The 21851-nt window shown below is 40.6% G+C and overlaps 2 protein-coding genes across 2 annotated transcripts in view; one reads left to right on the forward strand and one right to left on the reverse strand.

Moving 5' to 3' along the window:
• The window catches only part of LOC141802091 (voltage-dependent calcium channel subunit alpha-2/delta-2-like), a 43993-nt gene extending 38969 nt beyond the window's left edge, over positions 1 to 5024 (forward strand). The window contains exon 38 of the mRNA XM_074685545.1: positions 31 to 5024. Coding sequence (XP_074541646.1) covers positions 31 to 126 — 96 coding nt within the window. The 3' untranslated portion in view covers positions 127 to 5024. The remainder of the gene's footprint in view (positions 1 to 30) is intronic.
• A 5678-nt stretch (positions 5025 to 10702) lies between these two features.
• Positions 10703 to 21822, reverse strand: LOC141789185 (myosin heavy chain, fast skeletal muscle). Its single transcript, XM_074668526.1, has 39 exons — positions 21619 to 21822; positions 20896 to 21039; positions 20659 to 20815; positions 20423 to 20450; positions 20126 to 20237; positions 19929 to 20021; positions 19776 to 19839; positions 19596 to 19694; positions 19394 to 19497; positions 19140 to 19278; positions 18911 to 19029; positions 18634 to 18783; positions 18351 to 18521; positions 17956 to 18262; positions 17805 to 17875; positions 17631 to 17718; positions 17392 to 17509; positions 17182 to 17305; positions 16962 to 17098; positions 16583 to 16838; positions 16238 to 16480; positions 15970 to 16146; positions 15297 to 15442; positions 15095 to 15185; positions 14623 to 15012; positions 14411 to 14537; positions 13918 to 14036; positions 13617 to 13813; positions 13344 to 13527; positions 13097 to 13262; positions 12864 to 12988; positions 12423 to 12731; positions 12137 to 12340; positions 11925 to 12050; positions 11641 to 11811; positions 11447 to 11551; positions 11254 to 11349; positions 10936 to 11067; positions 10703 to 10723 (listed from the first exon to the last, which is right to left on the reverse strand). Exons 1-39 carry the CDS (start codon positions 21820 to 21822, stop codon positions 10703 to 10705), a joined length of 5814 nt encoding a protein of 1937 aa, XP_074524627.1.
• Positions 21823 to 21851: the final 29 nt, after the last annotated feature.

Below are 21851 nucleotides of genomic sequence, written 5' to 3' on the forward strand. Positions count from 1 at the left end.
AAAAACTTGAACTGTCACTTGTCGTTGCAGGAAAACACGTCAGAGTGTGGACGGGGTCATGCTCTACAGTCTTCCATAGGAGTCCTACTCTTTATTCAGCTTATTCTGCCTCTCTTTCACCTCTGACACGTACAACACTCATACTGACATCTTTCATCTCTTTGGGTTCAGGCTCGGATCTACTGAAGGTCATACCAAACAGTAACTGCATAATTCTTCTTTTGATCTACAAACAGCCCTGAATAGCATTTGTGCTGGGAAAAAAAGATTAGCTCTTGGTGTTTTTGCCTTATCATGTATGCATTTGTTGGCGTGTCTGGGCTTGAGTACAAAACGTAGGCAGAGAATGTGTCGAGTGTCGAGTTGGGTGCGCATTCTACTTAAACTAGGACAGTCATGTTTCAGATTATAACACACAAAAAATCAAACACAACAAAGTCAGGGTGGCAGCTGAAGTGTGCGCTTAACGGACCAAAACAGAAAACGCCAGCTGGGACAAATGTCAGGAGGATCCAAATGATAGATGATGAAGATGAAATCTTTAGAAGAAAATCTCTAATTTTGGTGACAAGTACACATTGTAGAATCAAATATTTAGCTCTGTTGCTTATCCTAACCACTGCAGTCTGAACAGCAACTTTACATGACAAAATAGCACTTAATATTTCACCTAAAGCTGCTGTAAGGAATTTTCTGTTTGTGTTGATTGTGGTGCCCTCTGTTGGCAAAATGGTGTATTATATGACTTTGTTGATCTTCTCCTTTACATGGCAGTTGAGTATTTCTTGACTATTGCTTTCCCCTTATGACTTAATACATCAGGCATTTTGATTATTAGCTAAAGAAACTGAAAAAGAAAGAATGTTTGTTTGATTGAAAGAAAAAATAAGAGACTAGAAATTCCTCATCTTGTTGCTCTCGTTAAATTTTTGAAATGATAAAGAGGCATTGGAATCTGTTCCAACAGGATTCATAAGTGAAGGCTGACAAGTATGTCTGCTTTAAGTTACCTAAGTTCTACAGTTGTGATGTAACAGATGGTTGGATCAAACTCAGTGCTTCATATCATCTGGTTATTATTACTGTTGTGTTTACATGTAAGAGCCGATAATGTTTAACTTCTCAGTCAATCTTGCTGCTGGATTTTTTTCATCAATCACATTCATTTCTATTTAAAATGTGGAAAGGAAGGAAAGATAGATCTGTCTCTTTTTGGAATAAAATAAGCAGTTATTCCCTCTGCAGTGTATCAGACAGATATCGAAGGCACTCTGAGGGTTTTTCTGTTTGTAATCAGTGATTCTCACTTAACATTAATCCTTGAGATTGAGTAAATGTGTAAAATACTTTTTTTTCTGGGAATGAAACAACTTTGTTTACATCCATGTTTACTTGCTAGCAGATTCCTGCATTTTGTGCTGTATTTACAGACATTTTTTGATTTTTTCCATCGTGGCTCAGTGATCAGCCAAACACAGCTCAGTCAGTCTGCAAATTTTAGATCTTTGTCACACTTTGGCTCTGAACCAACCTCAGCAGTTTAAAGTGTTTACGGATTTCAAGTTTACATTCAACAGCTTTGTGAAGCGATCCAAGTGTACATCACAGCTTCTGCATGACAGTGGGAACTAAACAAAATCTTTCTCTCCTCTTACTCTCCTGTGCAGCTTCTAGAGACTCCTTCTCTTGAAAGCTTTGTAAAATTCAAAAAGAAAGATTTTAATGTGCATGTCTGGTCCTAGTGAAAGTCTTTGCACCTTCAGCAGTTATTCCTAACATGACAGTAGATCCGAGCCTTAACCTTACATTCACTTCAGTGTCTTTCAACTCACCTTCAAACCTTTGCCAAGACAGTTTCTGTACTTAGAATGATATCATACATGACACAACGACCCAGAATGGTTCTCCTCTGCCGTCGCAAGTATGCCCTGCCTCTTAAATCTTAAATCTAAAATATTGTTTAGATAAAAAGTATTTTTCCCCTGAAATATTTTCTTAGAGCACTTTGACCTTTAAAAACAACAGTTTTAAGAAGCAAGAATGAAAGAATGGTCCGACCTCCTGCAGAATTATGTGATTTATTACACATATCAGTGATGAAACATCAGTGTGGTTTCATCTGTAAAAGGATTGTAAAAGTCAAGGTTTTTATTTGTTGAAATGCTTCCACAGATATTAGCTGTGACCTTGATGTGCTTCCAGTCGATGAATGAAGAGTGTTAAAACACTCAGTATATCATAACTGACCAAAAGAATCAAAAGGATGTTTACACTGGTCTTATTTAAATATGTAGTCGTAAAACTTTGAAACCGTTGCATGGTTCAGCGAAATGCTGCAATGATAATTTGAAACTTAGCACCAATGATCGTGACCATAAACTTTTCATTAGATGAACATGATCAATGACTCATGTATATTATAGCACATAACAGATATAGATGTCAGTGTGGCTGACATATTTTGGTTGAAGGAAGAACTTTTTTGTACGTTGTATCGCCATTATCGTCCAGCTTGAATTTATGCACTTATGTATGCTTCTGTATGAGGAATGTAGTTTCTGAACAGCTTTCAGTGTTATAAATATGTTATGAGTATGTGATGCTTTTAACTCTCTTGAGATTGAACCGATGTCTCTTTGCACGTGATGGATTACTGTTGAAGAATACTTAGATTATATCAAGCATTCCTCATGGTGAGGGTTATATCTCAGTCAATCTGCTACAAAACTACTACAATACAGAGCAGTCTGATCAGAGATTAATGTCTGCTCAGTTATCAGCTTTATGGGATTACTACTTTTTGAATAAGAAATCTTTTGACATGTTTTGCACAGTCTGTTTATTTTCTTTCATAGAAACAGTTATTACATACTGCAAGATGAGGTGGACATAAATGATTAATTCAAAACAAAGAAATATGTATAAGTCATGCAAAAGAAAATCTAGCCAAGTCTTTCAGAAGTACACCCCAGAGTTTTCCCAGAGCACAAGCTAAAAAGCTTTAAAATATTTATTTTCTCTGTCCAACACTGTTCATATTTCGGTTTATCCAATCCTCTCACTGCACAATTTTAAACAAGCACATCTCATACCCTGAAGGCAAACTGTAGGCCTTTTGATTGCCAACCTGAATTCTGTTTCAAAATGCACAGTTTACACCCTTTTACTTCTTTCAAAGTCTGCTGTTTATCTATTTGCTGAACCTTCTGTCAGTGGTCTGTGAGGACATCTGCTTGATAAAATCTATGTCTTACCACATTGATCCATCAGTTGCTGTCTTTTTGTGTTACCATTTGAACCAATCAAAGAGTTAACGGGGATATTTTTTAAAGGCTTTTTTGAGAAAATGTTTGAAAAACATTGTTTCTCTCAGTCTGCCTGGTGTTCCACCCTGCAGTGCCTTGGTGCACTTGTTTTTGAAAGCAGGAACTTTTGGATCTTGCCCTGTGGACATTCATCCTGTTGGCCATGTGAAAGACTCACTTGAGGTGAAAGGGTTCAACTCTTAAATGGACCTCTCAGTCAGGGATCTCAGAGAAGATGCTCTTCACAGACTTATAAACATTTTCAAAGGAGCACAGGAGCTGTTACAGAGCACAACAGAGGTGTGTGGAACAGCTGGCCTCCCCTCCTGCCTTCTCATGGACAGATGTGTGTCAGAGTGATGATTTTGAACCCTGCTGCCCGTCTGCTTCCTGTTAATCAACACTGTGTGGTTCAGCCTTGAATCAAAGCACAGCCACTGTCTTTTACATTTTTTCCTCATCCTGTCTGTGCTGTATATTATATATTTGAGGCTTGTTGGAAACATGTACTTTTCCATTAGGACTGATTGAAATGTGAGAATGTTTATGTACAGTAAACCTACTGTTGTGCATCTCTGCTGTTCCCGAGCATGGAGGGGACCCAGAGATGCAGATTTAAATCGCAACACTGTTTAAAGACCTCAGCAGAGACAATGCTTTAAAAAAGAAATCTAAACAAAAAACAAGCTTTTACTCCCAGACCTGCAGTGCTAACTTCAGGTTGTGTTGCAGTATTCAAACAACATTGTTGTACATTGAAGGGAAGACGTTTTGTGATACTCCTCATAGCCGACGATATAATACTACTGCTGAGGTCAGTGTTGTAGTTTCATTTTAAATTACTGGTATTTATTTGCATGATATTTTTAACACTTTACAGATTTGTGTACATAGTCTGATGGATATTTTACATTCCTGTCCACATTCAGCTTTCCACTGCTGTGGTGAGAAGTGAGGGGGCTCTCTGTGGATATTTCTGGGTAGTGCAGCCAAGGCGTCAGTGCGCTTGTTTGTTATCGGGAAAAGCTGAAAGTTTGACTTCAGTGAAGCCTATTATAACTGTCAATGTTTGCATTTTAGAACTTTTTCAGCAAGTTTAAAGCACAGAGAAGTTTAGAGTCAAGAGCAACAAACTGCCTGATTACACTTGTGTCATTTATTTGGGCAAAAAAGTGACAAACAAATGCTGTCGAGGATTCATGCATTTAAAGGCTGTATAACAGATAAGGTTGTGGCATGTCTGGGGACACCCCTTTCTCAAATAATTTGTTTTAAAAAAAGTTTTTGTGTTTTTATCTAATTTATATTTGTGATATTTTATTTTCTGTTTCTTTAAGTATTGTGTATGATTTATGTCCTGAACAGAAAGGAGATAAATGTGCTAGAAGCCTGTGCGGGTGCATTGAGCAGTTTACAAGAAAACTGGGAAACAGAAAAAAAAAACATTAATTCTTTATGTCCATGTCTTTTTATTTACTGAGTATCAGAAGATAAGAATGTTGATGTTTTTGCCGTATCTTTGCTTTTCATTTTGCTGGCGTTGTTTACAGTTTCCTCTCTCTGTGCCAGTCTCCGATGCCACCTCATTTTTGTAAAGACGATGTGAAGCAGTCAGCAGACCATGAAGGCTAACTTTGTAAAGATTTTGTCAGTCACATTACAAAATATCTAAATGTTTATATCTTTGGTGATTAAATGCTATTAATATTTTTCACTTCAGTATTGAATCCTTATTTTTTTTCACTGATTCAGCTTTGGCGTTGCTCCAATTATTTACTTTCGTTTCCTTTCTGACATCATCGAAACATCTGACTCAAGAGGGTGCTTGGTACACCTGGAAATTCAGTTGAATTTTTCCCATGTTGTAAGCAAATGAGCACTCCTGTTTTATAATATTGGTATTTTCCCTTTCTTTTTTAGGAGTCACGTCTTAAAGTTGAATATCTCAAAAGGTTTTTAGGGTCTTGAATAAACATGCAAGTGGGTTCTACATGTACTAGATTTTTCTTCAAACAAGATGCTGATTTCATAAAAAATATCTCTTCTACTTTGTTATAGGGATACAGAGGTTAAACCCCTTTGATGTTGCCTTCGAACCCCCAATTAAACTTGTTTTCATTCCACACTGGAGGTCACCAAGTTATTCAAGTGACCCAGTGAAGCCTGTGGGAGCCTTGCATGCATGAGTTGATTCCCAGTCAGTCCCTTGAAATCCTCATGTTATTTTAGAGGACATGAGTTTTCATCCCTGAGGGCAGAGCTTGATGCTAATCCCAGAACCTTAACTTTCTGATCAGAAAGCATCAGAGTGCCCCAAATCTACAAGTGACCATGAATCAGAAAAAGATGCCAGAAAAGGACCGTTTTATTCGCTTAAGTTTAAGTTATCAGCAACCAGTCCGCTTCCATTTTCCATACTCTGTCTGGCTCCAAGGTTAAATGGCAAAGGGCATGGTGTTAAAATGTCATGTACAGTGGACTTTGGAGGTTTATCATATGGTATGAACAAATCCAGCTACTGGACGATGATTTGAGGTTAATAGATGTGAGATGTAGACTAGTTCTAAAAAAAACAAAACTTTTTTAATAAAATTTAAAGGTCCCATATTCTGCTCCTTTTCTGCAGTTTAATATGGATCATTGATGGCTTCATGAAATGGTAGTAACATGTTTTGGTCCAAAAAGCCAATAAATCAAGCACAGCAGCATTGTTTCCAGGCTCTCATAGCCCCTCTGTTCAGAATGGTCTGATTTAGTGGGCGTGACCTTCATATGTAAATGAGCCATGGCTGATACCACCCCACTCTTCAGCGTCACTGAGAACGGCGCCACGAGCTCCGAGTGCACAATGGTTAGAAGACAGCGAAACTTGTTTATTGTAACATTACAGGCTAACACAACAGGCTAACCGCAGCTACAGTTAGCATCCTGAAGCTAACACAGAGCCAGGGGGGACACTGAAGAAAGGCTCTTACATCTGCTCCACAGCACACAGCATTTGAAAATACTCACATTTCCAGGGTCCGAGGTTTGTTGGCGGATGGTTGGTAATGCACCTGGATTCAGGACCAGTCTATTCACTAGCCCTCTGTTGTACTGTCCAAAGATGGAAAAGCAGTCAGTCGTGAAGTGACAAGCACACACATGCACAGTTTTACTGAGTGTAGCTGGCACAGTTCCTTGATAAATGAACTCCAGACACTAAGTCTTGTCTTCTCCCGCGATGGGATGCTTGTGCATGGAACTATGTGGCTGTTTACAGCCAAAAACAAAGCAGTGATGCCTTTTTTTTATTTTACAAAAAACTAATTGTATTTTTACAGTCTATGCTTTTCAACTTTGGCATTCTCCTCAAGGTTTCTCTCTAGCAGCTATGAGAGGAGTGGGCGGGAGGGGGTTCAGGGTATCTGCTCCAGTGGACCAATCAGGTCAGACTTGATCCTGATTAGTCAAAAAAGAGAGTCGCTGATGTCGGCAAATCCCCAAAATCCAAACAGCTCCTTTTAGTTCAGGATTTTACATTGACAAGCACTACTAAGTCTGAGTTTTGTCATCAAATATCACATTTTGTGGGCTGGGAGGAAAGCCAAAGACCCACAAATTTCACTAAAAGACTTAATAAAGTGATTTTTGCATAATATGGGACCTTTAGATTTTTCTTAACTTTGTGTGCAATGGTAGGAAAGTGCATAATGTTGTTTTTTTTATAGAAATTCCAGTTGAGATGAGCTATTAAACATTGTTGTAAGGTCCACACTCACTTCATCTTTCTGACACAGAGAGACTGTTTGTATGTCAGCTGTCAGGGATTAAAACATGACTTTAGAGTGGCTTGGTGGAGACCAAAAAAGAAATCCAAGAGTCCAACAGCTTGCATGATTCATTGTATGCATTTGCTTACTGTGTCACTCAGTGATCCCAAGCTGTGAGCTGGGCTCTACAGAGGAAATACGATAGGCTGCTGGCCACTTCTATCGATGCTAAAAGCTCAGGGCGGAGGTTTTGGGATGTTTTGGCTCCTCTGATACACCAACAGTGCTGCAGGCCAGCTGCTCTCTGTAATCTGGTTTGGATCAGTGATACCTCCTCCCCGGCAGGCAGGATGCCTTGTTACATGGCTCAAAGAGAAATGCTTTGTCTGATTTAGCAATGAAATCAGACTACTAGTGTTTGGCACAGTAGTTTGAGCCTTTTTGCCATTTTAATCCCACATGTAAGGTTTAAGCAGCAGACCTCAGAGGCTCATCTCTCAGACACTGAACGGCACAGACACCGAACACATGAATCTTTCAGGAGAGACCAGAGCTGATGTAGGTCTGCAGCAGAACTTGACTTTCCTGCAGGTAAAACTGTTTTTAATTAGAATTAATCTGCTGTAAGACTAAGTATTTCCTATGTCAGGTTAAAGTGTAATTTAGTTTCTTTTAAAGATGAAGCAAGCATGTCTTTATTCACATGGGCTGATGTTGTGCTTTAGTATATCCAATTAGATATTCCTCTCTCTGTTTATTTTCCCTCTTTGTATGGGCTTAATGCTGCATGTAACTGTATATTTACAAAATTCCCGATTTAACTGTAAGAACTAAGTAATTATTAGCACATTTAATTAAAGATAAAAATAATTGGACTGTACAGATACACAATACTTAAAAAAAACTGTTGTTAACCCCCTTGTAAAGAGACCTCTGACTTTACGTGTCATGAAGACTTGTCTGGTGCCACAGAGTCAAGAGCAGACAGGTGCAGTAAGATCAGAGATGAGTAAAAAGCAGCTGTCGTTTGACTCTGTCAATGAAATGGCTCTCCAAACAGGAAGTAAATAGAGCTAGATGGTCACTCATTTCACCTTCTCCAGGTTTGTGGGTCTCCCTGCGGAGATGGAGCTATTAACACATCCCTAACATTTCCATAACAAATTTAAATGTATGACATCCCAGCTACTGAAACTGGTTTTATTGACAAATTGTGTGCTGCTTTTTCACGACAGGACAGGATGAACAAAAAGGGCAAAAAGGCATCAGGCACCAGCAAAATGGTTGAGGAAAAAACAAATATGGTCTACTGTCATGTGATCACTATGTTACATTCATCACTACAAAAAATAGACAATTTCTTTGATGCTTTATTTATTTTAACCTGACATCTTATCAATGGCTTTCTTTATTTCTGCAATTCAACCTGTCAAACCTGCATCTCAAAGTCTTCTTTTCACAGCTGGGAACTGGGACTGCTTATTTTGACCTCTTTTAATCTGTGCATACAGATGCTGAATCTCAGAAACTTGTCTTTTAATTCTGTTTTGGCTTTGGGTTTGCCAGACCTCTTCCTGTCAAGTTCTGTGTCTTTTGATGCTGAAGGGAATCGCTCACTGACACCTTGACTTTCTTTGACGTTTCCCAGAAGAGAAGACCTATTTCTTAAAATGTTGTGATGGTCTGTCCCTCTTTCATAATTAAATGTCATTTCAAGGAAAGAAACGCTACTTACTGCAGCACTGTTCAATTATACTCATGAGGGTATGGTACCATGTGTTCCAGCATAGACATATACGGTTGAAAAAAAATCAAGAAAACATGGGACACCTGAAGGAATTCAACTTTCAAACCTTGATTAGTCTCTATTACTACAAAACAGCTTCAAATTGTTAAAGGTCCCATATTGTGCTCCTTTTCTACAGTTTAATATGGATCATTGATGGCTTCATGAAATGGTAGTAACATGTTTTGGTCCAAAAAGCCAATAAATCAAGCACAGCAGCATTGTTTCCAGGCTCTCATAGCCCCTCTGTTCAGAACGGTCTGATTTAGTGGGCGTGACCTCCATATGTAAATGAGCCACCGCCCCCCTCTTCCGCGTCACTGATACCAGCGCCACGAGCTCCAGGTGCACAATGTTTAGAAAACAGCAAAACTTGTTTACCGTAACATTACAGGCTAAAACAACAGGCTAACTGCAGCTAACGTTAGCTTCCTGAAGCTAACACAGAGACAGGGGGGACACTGAGGAAAAGCTCTTACATCTGCTCCACAGCAAACAGCATTTAGAAATACTTACATTTCCAGGGTCTGAGGTTTGTTGGTGGATGGTTGGTAATGCACCTGGATTCAAGACTAGTCTATTTACTAGCCCTCGGTTGTACTGTCAAGGTGGAAAAGCAGTCGGCCGTGAAGTGACTAGCACACACATGCACAGTTTTACTGAGTGCAGCTGGCACATTTCCTTGATAAATGAACTCTAGCCACTCAGTATTATCTTCTTCCGAGATGGGAAGCTTGTGCATGAAACTATGTGGCTGTTTACAACTTTGGCATTCTCCTCGCTAGCAGCGGGTAGAGGAGTGAGCAGGGAGTAGGTTTGGGGGTATCTGCTCCAGTGGACCAATCAGGTCAGACTTGCTCCTGATTGGCCAAAAAAGGGAATCGCTGATGTCGGCTAATCCCCAAAATCCCCAAGCTCCTTTTAGTTCAGGATTTCACATTCACAAGCACTACTAAGAACAGGTTTTGTCATTAGATATCACATTTTGTGGGCTGGGACAAAAGCCAAAGACCCACAAATTTCACTAAAGGACTTAATAAAGAGTTTTTCCATAATATGACATCTTTAAAAGGACTTTTGCATAATTATGAAATGTACATTATTTTTCAGTTTTGGGTAGCCTTACTTTTTCTTTTACCCTTATGTAGTTCATCACTTGAAGCTTTCAATAAAAAAACTGGAGAAATTGTGGTGTTCTAAACCTTTGACCGGGAGCGTACATGTTTCTATTCATTACACTGGATGAAACAATATTTTCTGGTGGATGATTAACTAACTTATGCCTTGTACTTAGTTATGCTCAGGGATGGGTACCGAATTAGGCACTTTTATAGGTTCCGACTGAATTCTGTCCAAAGTATCTGGGACAGATTCACGTAAAATCACAAGGTACCATGTTTAGGTATGAAACGTATCCTTGTGACTATGAGGAAGTGGAAGAGTAGGTGATTTTCCATGCTGGACATGAAAACAGCATTACAAGGTTATATATTGAAGAATATTTTAGGTAAATTTAAAAGAATTTACATGTCCTTATTAAACAAATTGATATTTTTTACCACATAAACGCACAAAAGTACCAAAAAATTGACAAAAAAGTGACAGTTTGGCTTTAAATACAGAACAGCTCTGACATCATGATTGTTTTTTAAACTCAAGACCAGGACACCTAGTTTTCATTTCTTCTTCTCACAGTTAAGGTGGTTGTAAATGTGTCTTTGTGGTGTGAACAAAAGCTCCAAAGACAGCTGACTGGAGATAGACTATTTTATTTCATATGGATCAACAATGTTAGGTAAGAGCAGCACGATGAAAATTCATATTCTATGATTTTCATCATGACCCTCAAAGTTTACATGTTATTCTTCAGCATCCTTTCCCTAAAATGGGTAAAAAAGGACAAAATCAGTGACAAGAAAGTAGCTCCAGATTTGACCTTTTCAAAAACATTAAGTTAAAACTTTTCACATGTTGATAAAAGCATGCTGGCACACATCAGTCAAGCAAAATTATTCAGTATATGAATAGAGAGCTTTTCCTCTCATTTCTCAAATTATGGCACCTCATTGTCCGTCTTTCATGTGTGACTTACTTTTCCAATTTCCCGACTCTTTGCCCTCAGCTTGTTGACCTGAGACTCAGCGATGTCAGCACGCTCCTGAGCCTCCTCCATCTCATGCTGTACCTTCCTAAACCTGGTCAGGTGAGTGTTGGCCTGCTCCTCCTGTGAAGGCATTTAACATAACGTCAACATTCATCAAGACTTTAATAACCGACTGATTCTTGTGATTTTTGCTGTCAGATGTTTTGAACACTAAAAGGAGAGAGAGGTGGTGCTAAATGTAAGATTGAGAGAAAAGTGATGTATTAAGGTCAATGCAGTAAGAGTTTTAACATGTTTTTCACTCACAGCTTCCTCAGCCTGTCTCTTGTAGGCCTTCACTTTCAGCTGCAGCTTGTCCACCAGATCCTGAAGTCTGATGACGGTCTTCTTGTCCTCTTCCGTCTGTGGGTCACACAAATTTGGTTTTAAATGAAGGGATTTCCACAATTGTACAGCTGTACAGATCAATCAAATAGTAGCTAAGAAAATATGTGAGTACCTGATAGGTGAGCTCTTTCACTCTTCTCTCATATTTACGAACACCTTTGACTGCATCGGCTCCTCTTCTCTGCTCAGCTTCAACCTCGGCCTCGAGCTCGCGCACCTTTAAAACATAAACATCATTTGTTACAGCAGAGAGAGGAAAGATTCAAAAGCAAAGGAAGGCTGAGTTCACATTAAATCCCTCTTTACCCTAGACTCCAGTTTCTGGAGCTGCTTCTTGCCTCCCTTCATTGCCAGATTCTCAGCTTCATCGAGACGGTGCTGCAGGTCCTTCACTGTCACCTCCAGGTTTTTCTTCATCCTCTCCAAATGAGCGCTGGTGTCCTGCTCCTTCTTCAGCTCCTCGGCCATCATAGCAGCCTGAGACGTCAGAGAAAATAGTTTCAGTAGGTTTCAAATTTCTTGTTATGGTGCTTCATTTTACTCACTAAACTCTGTGTTTGATACCACAGAAAGGTTTCAGGATGACTCACATCAGTGATGGCCTTCTTGGCCTTCTCTTCAGCATTTCTTGCTTCCTGGACAGAATCTTCCACCTCACCTTGGATCTGAATGAGGTCAGCCTCCAGCTTCTTCTTGGTGTTGATGAGGCTGGTGTTCTGAAGAGAGAAAAAAATGATCATTTAGTTTTTCTCATTTTCTACTCACTTACCAAATTGTCTCTTGTGCTGTACAGTTTCAGTACCTGAGAGTGCAGCAGCCCCACACGCTCACTAGCATCCACCAGCTCCTGCTCAGCCACTTTGCGGCCTCTCTCAGTCTGCTCCAGAGCAGCTCTAAGCTCCTCGATCTCAGCCTGCATCAGGTTGTTCCTGCGCTCCACCATGGCAACCTGCTCCTTCATGTCATCCTGACCTCTGATTGCTTCATCAAGATGCAGTTGGGCATCCTGGATTGTAAAACACAGATAGATGTATTTGTAAAGACTCTGTGGTACTTTGTGAACCAAGATTCTCCTTCACTGGGTTTACCTTCAGCTGTCCCTGCACGTTCCTCAGCTGTTTCTGGGCCTCAGCTGCCTGCCGGTTGGCGTGGCTCAGCTGAATCTCCATCTCATTGAGGTCTCCCTCCATCTTCTTCTTGATCCTCAGAGCATCATTTCTGCTCCTGACCTCAGAATCCAAAGTGCTCTGCATTGACTCAATCACTCTCTGGCTGTTTCTCTTGATCTGCTCCATCTCCTCTTCCTTCTCTGCAAGTTTTCTGTCAATTTCACTCTTGACTTGGGTGAGTTCAAGCTGAACACGCAGTATCTTGGACTCCTCATGCTCCAAGGTTGCCTGTGAACAAGTGTGGCCTTTAATATAAACATCAGTTGTATTTTGTATTAAAATTAGTCTATATCCTTTGCCTTGTAGCTGAGTAGCTGGATTATGTTATCTGTCCCGTGACTGTGCCTGAGCTAGATTTACCTCTGCCTCCTCTAGAGCAGTCTGGATCTCAGTCTTCTCACTCTCCACTGTCTTCTTTCCCTTCTCGAGTTCATGAATTGCCTTACCGGTCTCACCAAGTTGTTCAGTCAAGTCAGAGATCTCCTCTGTAGGGAATAATTAATATAGCTTGATTTAGAATAAAAGACCAAAGGCTTGATGAATTGACTTGATGTTTAGAGTATAAATCTAATGAAGAAGTAAGAATTAGTTACGTTGCAGGTTCTTGTTTTCTCTCTTCATAGTCTCTAGCTGGTCCAGAGATTCTTCATATGAGTTCTTCATCTTAAAGAGCTCTGTGCTCAAGGAGCGAGCCTCTTTCTGAGCTCCTTCCAGCTCTGCCTGGCTTTCCTCATACTTCTGCTTCCACTCAGCAAGAACCTGAAAAGTACAAGAAGTTAGCTTGGTGGTTTCTCATCTCTTATTACGAACCAAAACATTGTTGTTTGGAAAATATCGAACCTTGTCAAAGTTCCTTTGCTTCTTGTCCAGATTAGCAGCCAGAGCATTAGCTCTCTCTACATCTATCATGAGATCCTCCACCTCACCGTGAAGTCTCTGTTTGGTCTTTTCCAGAGAGGCACACTTTGCATTCACAGCTTCAATGGACTCCTCTGCATCCTGCAGACGCTGGGCAAGTTTTTTCCTGACGAAACGTACAGAGAACAGGTTTTGTGATGATTCAAAGAATGAGTGAGTGAAGAAAACCTGAGCGATTTTAGGACATCGTATTACTTTGCCTCCTCCAGCTCCTCAGTGCGCTGAATGGCATCAGTCTCGTATTTGGTCCTCCACTGAGCCACCTCGCTGTTAGCCTTGGACATTGAACGCTGAAGCTCAGCTTTAGCCTCCTGCTCTTCCTCAAACTGCTCTCTGAGCAGGTCGCAATCATGGCGAGCTGACTGAACAGCATGAGCCAGGGCATTCTTGGCCTAAGGTACAAAACAAGCCCATGATTTACATTACAGTAGTTTAACATAATACACTCACTGTTTGTTGACTTTTCCCCCTGTTACCATCCTGCTGAGGACCTTACCTTAACTTCTTCCTCTATGTGCCTCTTCAGCTCTTCAATCTGCTGGGTGTAGGCCTGTTTTCCTCTGGTCAGCTGAGAAACCAGAGCTTCCTTCTCCTCAATCTGGCGTGTAAATTCACCTGATCAAAGGTGATATTTGATTTAATATCAATCAGGAAGTCCAACTGGGATATTATATTATAATATACAAATTATTTGTAATTAATCATGAGAGAACTCATTTTTTTGCACTCTGTTAGTTGTGCAATATGCTGATTTGTTCAACTAAATGTGTGAGATGTATGTCTCAAAGGAAGCAGGTGTTGGTATAAAATCAAATATGCAAAGTGCACAGTCATATTGAGGCCTATCAGGTTGGAGGAAATAAAGACTTAAATCCTCCATCCAGGCAAAAAAAACTTAATGTGATTTACTTCAGAAAATGTAAAGTGTTGACGTGTGATGAACCATTATTTTTCGCTCCCTGCCTTTTTTTTTTTTTTTTTTTTTTTACCATTTTCAGTTTGAAGTCTCGCTTTCTGGGCACTTAGATCATTCAGCTGACGGACATTTTCATCATTCTTGGATTTGATCTCGCTCAGTTGATCTTCTAATGTCCTGCACAGCTTTTCAAGGTTTGCCTGGTGAAAGAAAAAAAAGAGAGACATCAGCACTGATGAATCTAACAAATGCTTTTGTTACCTGTATGATATCTCTGAGCCTCACCTTGGATTTGGCAAAGGACTCCATGTTGCTGCTGAGGTCATCAATCTCCATCCTGTATTCACTCTTCTCTTTCTCCAGCTTCTGTTTGACTCTCTGGAGGTTGTCGATCTGTTCTCCCAGCTCGGCCACGCTGTCAGCCTGCTTCTTGCGGAGGGCGGCGGCAGTGGCCTCATGCTGCAGCGTAGACTCTTCGAGGTCACGACGCAGTTTCTGAAACTCAGCCTCGCGCTTCTTGTTCATCTCAATTTGGGCTGCTGTTGCGCCGCCAGCTTCTTCCAGCCTCTCGCTGATCTCTTCAAGTTCCCTGGCGAGATCAGACCTCTGCTTCTCCACCTTGGCTCGAGCAGCACGCTCAGCCTCGATCTCTTCCTCCAGTTCCTCAATACGAGCCTGAAACACAAAGAGCTCAATTTGAAGTGGTTCCTGATGTTTCTGGGTTCCCACTGCCTTCAAATAAGACTTAAAGTTTTACCTGAAGTTCCTTTATCTTCTTCTGGAGCTGGACTCCAAGACTCTGCTCATCTTCAATTTTGCCAAGAAGCTGGCTTATCTCAAAGTCTTTTCTGAAGGGGACAGAATTATTTAGAGATTAGAGGATCCCTTTTAACCATCCCCACTTGAAACAGCTTACCGCAAACAGGGAGGATAAATGTGAGGTGTTTGATCATCTTTACTTCTTTATTTTCTCGTCAGACTGCTGCTTGTCATTCTCCAGATCCATGATGGTTTCCTGGGCCAACTTCAGATCTCCTTCAAGCTTCCTTTTAGCACGCTCAAGGTCCATACGGAGTTTCTTTTCTTGCTCCAGAGAACCCTCAAGCTATCAAAGACAGTAATAAATCAAAAGTCAAAATCTTGATATTCTTATTAGAAATTTGATGATTCATGCTCAGCTTTAAGAGCATTCAGTCTTTGCAAACAGTAACTTATACTCTACAGAGTTAAATTTACAGTTGGAGGGGTATCTCTCCTCCCCTGGTGGTTGATCTTGATGACAACTGCTTCACTTTTCAGGATTTACTAATACGAAACTGTCAGGACTGTATTATTTGCCATCAGTTATCTTGTATCTAATTGTGAGCTTTTGCTCAAACAGCTGCAGGCAGCAAGCTCTTGGATCTGCATCCCACTATTTTAGGGAAATGAGAACACATCAGCTAAAGGCGAAATAAAAAAAAAAAATCTAATTACTTATCCATCAGAAACATGAGAATTGTTTGGCTGTGCTTCTGACAGATTTTAAGATTTTTTGACTGCCTCAGAAGTGTTTACTGCCCCAAGGAACTCTGAGAACTTACTGAAATCATGGCATACTGATCTAAAAGAGATTTAACCTGGACAACTCACATCATCCACTTGTTGCTCCAGCTTGGTCTTGGCTTTGGTCAGAGTGTTGACTTTGTCTTCCTCTGCCTGCAGGTCATCCAGGGTCTGCTGATGGGCCTCTTGGAGGGCTTTCTTCTCCTTGGTCAACTTGGCAATGGTCTCATCCTGAGAGGCCATTTCCTCTGTGAGGTTTTTGACCTGTTGAAGTTCAAACAAAAATTGTACTCTGCAAACTTCTGTTGATCTCTAACAAAGAAAAATCATGTGTTCAGGAAAGTCCCCCTGTTACCTTGTTCTCGGTGGCGTGTTTCTCCTTTTCCACTTTGGCCAGGGTGAGCTCCAAGTCATCGATGTCTTTCTTCAACTCAGAGCACTCGTCCTCCAGCTTCCTCTTCTTCGCAGTCAGCTCAGCATTCATTTCCTCCTCATCCTCCAGTCTCTCAGTTGTCTCTTTGAGTTTTGCCTCGAGCTGGATTTTTGCTTTGATGAGCCCCTCACACCTTTCCTCTGCATCACTGAGGTTTTCACTTTCCTAAAAGCGCCATTACAAACAGTTTAATTTTGCTGCAAAATGACTCATATTGATAAGGGATGTTCAAAAGACAAGGTTACACTGTGTAATAGTCTGACTTACAGACTGGACTTGTAGCAATAGATCGTTTTTCTCCTGTATCAGAGAAACCATCTTCTCTTCCAGTTCTTTCTTCTTAGCCAGAGCTTTTGTAAGGTCCTCTTTGGTCTTGTCAAAGTCCACTTTCATCTGGGCCATTTCTTTTTCAGTCTCTGCACTCTTCAGCAGAGGCTTTATCTTGAAGTAAAGCTTCATCCATGGCCATGTTTTGACATTCATGAATGCTCGGACGTTGTACTGGATAGTGAAAATAGCATCTCTGAAGAAGACAAAGAAATAGGTTGAACATTTTCTTGAAAGAAAGTTGACCATGTCTGAAGTGATAGACTTCCAAAATGTGCATTTATATTTTCCCACCATGGTCGTCAGACAGATACTTTACCTTCTCTCCATCATCTTGACAAACTCTGTCCTCATGAGGAAACCTCTGCAGAGAGCCTGAGTCATTGTGACCAGCTCAGCAAGTTTCTCATCTCTCATCTCTTCAAGTGTGCCCAGCAGACCAGCTTTAAAGAACACCTGTGAGGGAACAGGTGAAAGAAGTGACTTAAAATGTCGCTAAATGCAATCTTTTCCTAATCAAAGGAAGCATCTTACTCTACCTTAGTGTGGCCAAACTTGTACTGAGTGTGGTCCACATCGATGGACCCCAGCAGTTTCTCTGAGGCCTTCTTGTTGTCAATGAACTGTCCCTCAGGGATGACACTAGCATTCAATACTTTGTATCTAAAAATAGGCATTTCCCTCAGTTAGAACACAAGTTGTGAGGATTTGACACTTTTTCATGACTCTCAGTATCATATTTCTGCTACCTCTGCTTGAAGTCACCGTAGAGGATTCTGCTGGGGAAACCTTTCCTACAGATCCTGATTCCTTCCAGCACGCCATTACACCTCAGCTGGTGGATGACCAGGAAGTTCTCCATAAGACCTAAAGTAGAATGTGAGTAACATAATGTGTGGTACATACACTGACTCAATATGTTGACATAATTTTGTTTTTATCGTTGTCAGCTTTGGCAATAACCACCATGGAGACAAAGTGCACATACCTGGGGTCTTTGATTCATTGGGGATCAGGCAGCGCACAAAATGAGGATGGGTGCTCCTCAAATTTGTCATCAGCTTGCCCAAATTTTCCTGTGGAATTAAAAGGACATTAAAAGCTATGATAGGGGTTGATTAGTGCGAAACTTTAGATGCAATTCTTTTATAAATGATCTTACTCTGAACAATGCAGACACAGTCTGGAAAGAGCCACCCTTCTTCTTGCCTCCTTTCTTTCCACCAGTATCAGCTGCAAAAAGAAAAATAGTAGCAAATAGCAGCAAATAGTGCCAATAACAAAATTTCATGATTCAAGGTAACAACATGTACCTTCTGCTGAGGCATGTGAGGCATACAGGAAGGCTAGCAGTTTGGTTGATGACTTCTGGTAGAGCTGAACAACTGAGTCATTCAGTGGATCCTTGTTTTTGTCGAGCCATCCAGTGATGTTGTAATCAACAGTGCCAGCATAGTGCACCAGGGCAAAGTGGGCCTCAGCCTTGCCTTTGGCTGGCTTTGGCTTCTCAAAGGACTTGGTTTTACCAAGATGCTGGTCATACAGCTTGTTCTTGAAGGTTGTGTCAGAGGCCTTGGGGAACATGCACTCCTCTTCAAGGATGGAGAAGATGCCCATTGGCTGTCAGGAAGAAATGATTGTTTAAAACAAAAGCTTTGAACCCACCTGACAGTTTTCAGGGTTTGAGGATATAAAACACATCACTCACCTTCTCAATTAGCTCAATGCAGGCAGCCAAATCCATACCAAAGTCAATGAACTCCCAATCAATTCCCTCTTTCTTGTACTCCTCTTGCTCCAGCACAAACATGTGGTGGTTGAAAAACTGTTGCAGTTTTTCATTGGTGAAGTTGATGCACAGCTGCTCCAGGCTGTTGAACTAAATACATGAAGAAATCAATGGCCAGTAAAGGCTGTATGCGACACAAACTAAAAATTGACTTTATTAGCTCCAGTTTAGGCTAAAAAAAAGATGATAAACTATGACTTACATCAAAGATTTCAAACCCAGCAATATCCAGGACACCGATGAAGAAGCTTCTGGCTTGCTTTGTATCCAACATCTCGTTGATCCTGACCACCATCCACAAGAACATCTTCTCATAGACGGACTTGCAGAGAGCCATCACTGAGTTGTTGACCTGATTTGACAGAAATAAAGAGAAACAAGTTTTTGTTAGGGGTAAATAACACAAGTCATTGTTTTTAGGACTTCAACAGGCTCCAGAGTGATGATTCACAGGATTATGCTGAGAGTGAGCATTTTACCTGAGGCACAGTTTGACCCTTGGTCACCAGCTCATTCCCGACTTTCACCCTGGGGTAGCACAGTGCCTTCAGCAGATCAGCTGAGTTCAGACCCATCAGGTATGAGATTTTGTCAGCAACTGAAAAAATACAAAGAACAAAACAAGAAAATGTGATTATATAGAGAATATCAGAGGCTTACTTGTGTTTTCTGCTGTCAATAAGGGAAAAGAGTCAGAGCACAACACACCCTCAGTGCCATCAGGCTCAGCCTGCTCTTCACGCTGCTTCTGCTTGAACTTCATGTTTCCATGTTGCATCACAGCTCCTGTCAGCTTGTACATGCTAATTTTCTCCTCTGCATTGAAGCCCAGGATGTCAATGGCAGTCTGTAAGTATTCAAATTAAAAAAGATATGTTTTGTTTTCAAGAGACAAATTGAAAAAGAGAAGTCATAAACACATTCAGCTTCTTAAGGATGTGGATTTCATAAAGTTTTCTTACATCAGTTGCGATGAATTCTTCAACATCATTGATACTCTTCACTGTGATTTCACCCTGACTGATCATGTGGTAGTCGTAGGGATTGGTGGTGATGAGGAGAGCCTCTGACATAATGAAATTAGACATATGATTCAATTTCGTCAACATTAAACATAAAAAATGACCTGAAGTTCATGGTCCCTCAAATGAAAAAATGTCATACCTATCAGCTCAGGTTTGTGACCTGTCATGAGCTGGTAGAAGATGTGGTAGCTCCTCTCAGCAGACAGCTGGAACGTCACTCGAGACTTCTCCAGCAGATCTGTTGGTAACATAATTCAGACTGAACTGTTGTGTTCTTTGAGCTGAGAGTATAAAGACGAACAAACATTTGTTGCCTTACATGTTTCAATGTCTGCTGAGGCCAGTTTTCCAGTGGTTCCAAAATGAATTCTGATGAATTTACCCTGTAACAGAGGACATAACTAAGAGTCAAAACCTTTTTCTTTCTGACACAAGTCAAAATGTGTAAAAAAAAAAACCCCAAAACACTTACAAAGCGGGATGAGTTGTCATTCCTCACAGTTTTGGCGTTACCATAAGCTTCCAGCAGGGGATTAGCTGCAATGATTTGATCTTCCAGTGATCCCTACATTTAGTAAACCAGCCAGGAGGGTTGAGAAAAACAATGTTTTTAGTGAAATTCATATCAGCTTTGTGTACTTACAAAAAAAAAAAAAAAAAATTAACTACCTGCATTTTTCCAGGAGTATGATCTACTTTCTTGCCACCAGCCACGGCGATTGTTGCAAAGTACTGGATGACACGTTTGGTGTTGACAGTCTTCCCTGCACCAGATTCTCCACTTAGGGCATAAAAGAGGTAACTCAGCATTGTAACATTTTGTTTGGAAAGTCTGTGAAATGCATGCTGTAAATATCTCTGTAATGTATTCAGGTAATGCTAAAAAGTAAAGGATTTCTTTGACACTTTAAGATTGATTTTATTTTTGCTGTTAAATGAAAATTTTTTGAAAAGGATCAGACTTACGTGATCAGGATGGACTGATTCTCACGGTCTATGAAGAACAAAGAAAATTGTAATGCTGTCAGCATGATTTTAAATTGTCAAACCGGTCTTGCATACTTAATCCAGTTTTTCAGTTCATTGAAACAAATAAACAAAAAGGAATGGGTCCTCTATCTGCTTCCCACTCAAAATACTCATTTTTTCTGTCCAATCAAATTTCGGTTGAAAATAAGGGTTTCTGCCTGTTTTTTACACACCAGTGAGCATGAACTGATAGGCGTTATCAGAGATAGAGAAGATGTGGGGTGGAGCCTCAATCCTCTTTTTGCCTCTGTATCCTGTTACAACCCTTTGGTCGTACACCGGGAGCCACTTGTAGGGGTTCACAGTGACGCAGAACAGCCCAGAGTAGGTCTGCAGGGAAGCAAAAGTATTTATGGACACACTTCTTTATGGAGTTTCATCTATCAATACAGTGATCAGGTCAAACTCACGTAGATCATCCATGCTGCATAGCGCTCTTTGAGGTTATACAACACAGAGGGTTCGCTGAGGTGGGTCATCATGGCCATGTCCTCAATTTTATCGAACTTTGGAGGGTTCATGGGGAAGACTTCAGTGTCTTTCACAGTGATGGTCTGTTACGGGGACAGAATCCATACAAGTCTGATAAGAGCAGGCTGAATGTTATCATTTCTGTTACAGACAGAGGTTACAAATTGAGAAACCTTAAATCATCTGGGCAGATGGCTGTTTATAAAATGAGCCTGGTCTCTGCCTGTTTAAAGGACATACCTTCTTTCCACTGTAACTGCCTATGCCTCAAAGTGCCATACTTTGGTGGATTAAGCTGGGATTAGTTGTTAACTGTATGACGGACCTGGGGTGTTAACTTGAAGTTTAGTCTAGACCTTTTCTTTCTGCAAAACATTCTGAGATAACTTTATTGTGAACTTGTGCTGCACAAATAAAAATGGGTTGATCTAAAAAATGATGAGTGACAATGATTAGTTACTTGATCTCTTCAGCATTCATTTGGACTGTATTACAGGGCTGTACTAATCACCTCTGTCAAAAGACACGCACTTGAAGCACTATCACTTTCAACATGTGTGTCCCATTGGCTGTTCACTGTGGATGTTTGATGCAATTTTGAACTTGCCGAGGTGTTAAAGATATGCTTATAAATCACCTTCATACAGTGCCATCACACTCACCTTTCCACAGAGTGTCTCCACGGTGGCTTTGCCGCCCTCCCTTTTTACAAGTTTCCCTTTGAGGTACATCTCGTTTGGCTCGGTCACAAAGTAGGCTGTTTTAGCATCAAAAGGCATGTTTTGAGCTTCAATCCTCTCTTTTTCTGGCTTGCGGAGGTATATGGCCGCCTCGCCAAAACATTCCATTTCCCCGTCCCCACTCATGGTGACCCGTTACTGCAAGTAAGTAAAGA

The sequence above is a fragment of the Halichoeres trimaculatus genome, unplaced genomic scaffold, assembly GCF_033239565.1.
Source record: "Halichoeres trimaculatus isolate MK-OKI-2021-1 unplaced genomic scaffold, fHalTri1.1 fHalTri1_scaffold_1, whole genome shotgun sequence".
NCBI lineage: Eukaryota > Metazoa > Chordata > Actinopteri > Labriformes > Labridae > Halichoeres > Halichoeres trimaculatus.